This window comes from Poecilia reticulata, linkage group LG15, assembly GCF_000633615.1.
Source record: "Poecilia reticulata strain Guanapo linkage group LG15, Guppy_female_1.0+MT, whole genome shotgun sequence".
Classification (NCBI taxonomy): domain Eukaryota; kingdom Metazoa; phylum Chordata; class Actinopteri; order Cyprinodontiformes; family Poeciliidae; genus Poecilia; species Poecilia reticulata.
This window is the reverse complement of record NC_024345.1, coordinates 17,714,220-17,716,865: the sequence shown is the minus strand read 5'-3', so window position 1 is coordinate 17,716,865 and position 2,646 is coordinate 17,714,220. Positions and strand designations below refer to the sequence as shown.

Sequence of the window (2,646 nt, the reverse complement as noted above, 5' to 3'; positions counted from 1 at the left end):
ACCTGCATAAAGGGCAAAAGAAAAAAAACATCTGAGCACCTACATATCTCTTTTTTTCTTGCTTTGGTGAAAAAAATTAGATATATAATGATTTTTCTTCCTGAATGAAATATATATATTTTTTTTCTTTCAATTTTAATTTGATTTGGAATGCAACGTGTTTGCTAATCCTTTCACCTGAACTGGTAAACCAGTTGGGAACCAGAGGAGGACTTTCACCAACGTCCACGGCTTGATTCTCTGGCGTGAGGGCTTTAGGATCCAGGAGGTTATAGTCACGGGCCAAACAAAACACTGGGTTCTCTTCAGATGGACCGTGGATAAAAGCTGCGCCAATTTCTATCATGGTATTACCTGTGGGGGAACACAAAAGATGCAAATGGATTCAACTTAAAGTCTTAAACAATGTTGTTTCAAATTATTCAAAAGGAGGCTGCACAGTGGTGCAGTTGGTAGAGCTGTTGCCTTGCAGCAAGAAGGTTCTGGGTTTGATTCCCCGCCCCGGTCTTTCTGCATGGAGTTTACATGTTCTCCCTGTGCATGCTTGGGTTTTCTCCGGGTACTCCGGTTTCCTCCCACAGTCAAAAAAAACATGACTGTCAGGTTAATTGGCCTCTCCAAATTGCCCCTAGATGTGTGTGTGTGCATGGTTGTGTGTCTCTGTGTTGCCCTGTGACAGACTGGTGACCTGTCCAGGGTGAACCCTGCCTCTCGCCCGGAACGTTAGCTGGAGATAGGCACCAGCATCTCTCCCGACCCCACTGAGGGACAAGGGTGTAAAGAAAATGGATGGATGGATAGATTCAAAAGGATTATTCCCTAAGTGAAAAATGAATTATAATCGTATGTATATGATTATAATTCGTATTATTATTATGTAATTAGAGTAATTGTTGTTTACAACATTTACTAATTACGTAATAATAATAATTAATAATGTCAGAGGATAGAACGAGACTACTCAAAAATTACAAATAGGCTAGTCTACTTTTTCTTAGTTAAACGTACAAAATCTAAAAAAATCTTTAAATTTTTTTTTATTTCTAATAGGTTATCTGGTTTTACTGTTTGCAAGTCTCCTAGAAACCAAATTGCAGACATAAGGAAAGGTCTTGAGTTTGGTTTCTTACCCAGTCTGCCAGTTTTAACTCGTCCTCCGCTTCTTCCAGTCGCTTCAAGTATCCGGACATTAGTGAACCCAGATTTAACCAGCCTGTGAGCCGCTGCGATCCCCGCTATCCCGCAGCCTATTATCACTATTTTTGCGTCCACATTCTCAGCCATGTCTGGTTCAGTGCGTCAGATGAACTTCTGCAGAGTTTTCTCCTTTTATTCGCCTTCCACACTTCCGCTTCCCTGTTCGCAAAGACCGACGGCTTTCTTGGAAAGTGATTCGGCTTTCTTGGAAAGTGATTCAGAAGGGAGGAGATGAAGAACACACCTGAGCTGCGCCTTTGTTGACCTGAGGCTCAACTGGTTGTTCATCCACAAAACCGTCCCTGTTTTCAATAGAAAAACACTATGAATGCATTCCACACGTATCAAGAAGACACGCACCACACGTGACTTCTTGAATCCCCAAATCCTGGAGATTGAGAACAATTATGCTATAATGGAACCCAGAATTACTGGGGTTTTTTTTGTGTTTGTTTTTGTAATATTATTTCTCTGGCAGAAGATGAAGAAGAAAAAGAAGAAGAAGAAAAAAAAACTCTTATTGTAAATGCAATTATTTCAAATAGGCTCTATCTTCATGTATTTACAGAAAACATCAATAACATAATTTGATATAAATTAGATCATTATCATTAACTTGTGCTAACAAATTAGCAGCTAAAAGACTGAAACGTCAAAGCACTGTTTTGTCTGATCCTGTTAGGTTCATTGAGTTATACTGACATCTAGTGGACACTAACTAAAAAAGCAGAATGTTATAAGTGATATGTCAAATACTTTAAAGATTAATCATTTTCAATTTTTGAAATTAATTTTGTGAGTAATTCACAGGTTTTACATTATAGGGAGAAATACCACTTCACTGCAATTCAACTTATTTCTCTAAAGAAGTCACTAGATTATGCCAGTTCTTACACTTCATCTCCCATCCCGAACAAGCAGAGGGCAACAGTGGAGAGGAAAAGAAAATGCTAAATGGGAAGAAAAAACTTATATCCAAACCAAGCCCAAAGTTCTTCTGCTTTTTATTTGCATGTTTTCAAATGAATTACTTTTTTGTCTCATTTCTTTCACCTTGTTCCGATATTTTGTAAAGTTTTAGCTAGAGGGCATCTTTATTTTTTTTCACGAGCGATTCAGTAAAACTGCGTTAATGTCAGCATAACAATAATCTAGTTTCAACAAAAGTCACCTGATTGTGACATCACTGAATAATAAATAACATTTCCACATGTGAAACTGTGGGAAAAAGGAACTGGCCTCCTCTCAGAATACTTCCATTGTGTAATGTTGATAGACACACATATACATCCCATGGGAACTAGCTGGCAAGCAAAGGTTACTCAGAAAAACAATGCTAATCTCTTAGTGGGAGTCAGGGAAATAATAAAAAAAGGGTTTGGTCTTTGTTCATACATTCTTTTGGTTTGAAACTTGCTGTGATTATTGGTGCCAGTAGCGATCCAGGGA

At 38.2% G+C, this 2,646-nt stretch overlaps 1 protein-coding gene across 1 annotated transcript in view; it reads right to left on the bottom strand.

Annotated features, from left to right (window-relative positions):
- LOC103476962 (peroxisomal N(1)-acetyl-spermine/spermidine oxidase-like) overlaps window positions 1-1,613 on the bottom strand; it is a 5,036-nt gene extending 3,423 nt beyond the window's left edge. The window contains exons 1-2 of the mRNA XM_008429738.2: window positions 1,131-1,613; window positions 178-354 (exon numbers count right to left, since the gene is read on the bottom strand). Of these exons, the coding sequence (XP_008427960.1) occupies window positions 178-354; window positions 1,131-1,284 (331 nt within the window). The 5' untranslated portion in view covers window positions 1,285-1,613. The remainder of the gene's footprint in view (window positions 1-177; window positions 355-1,130) is intronic.
- Window positions 1,614-2,646: the final 1,033 nt, after the last annotated feature.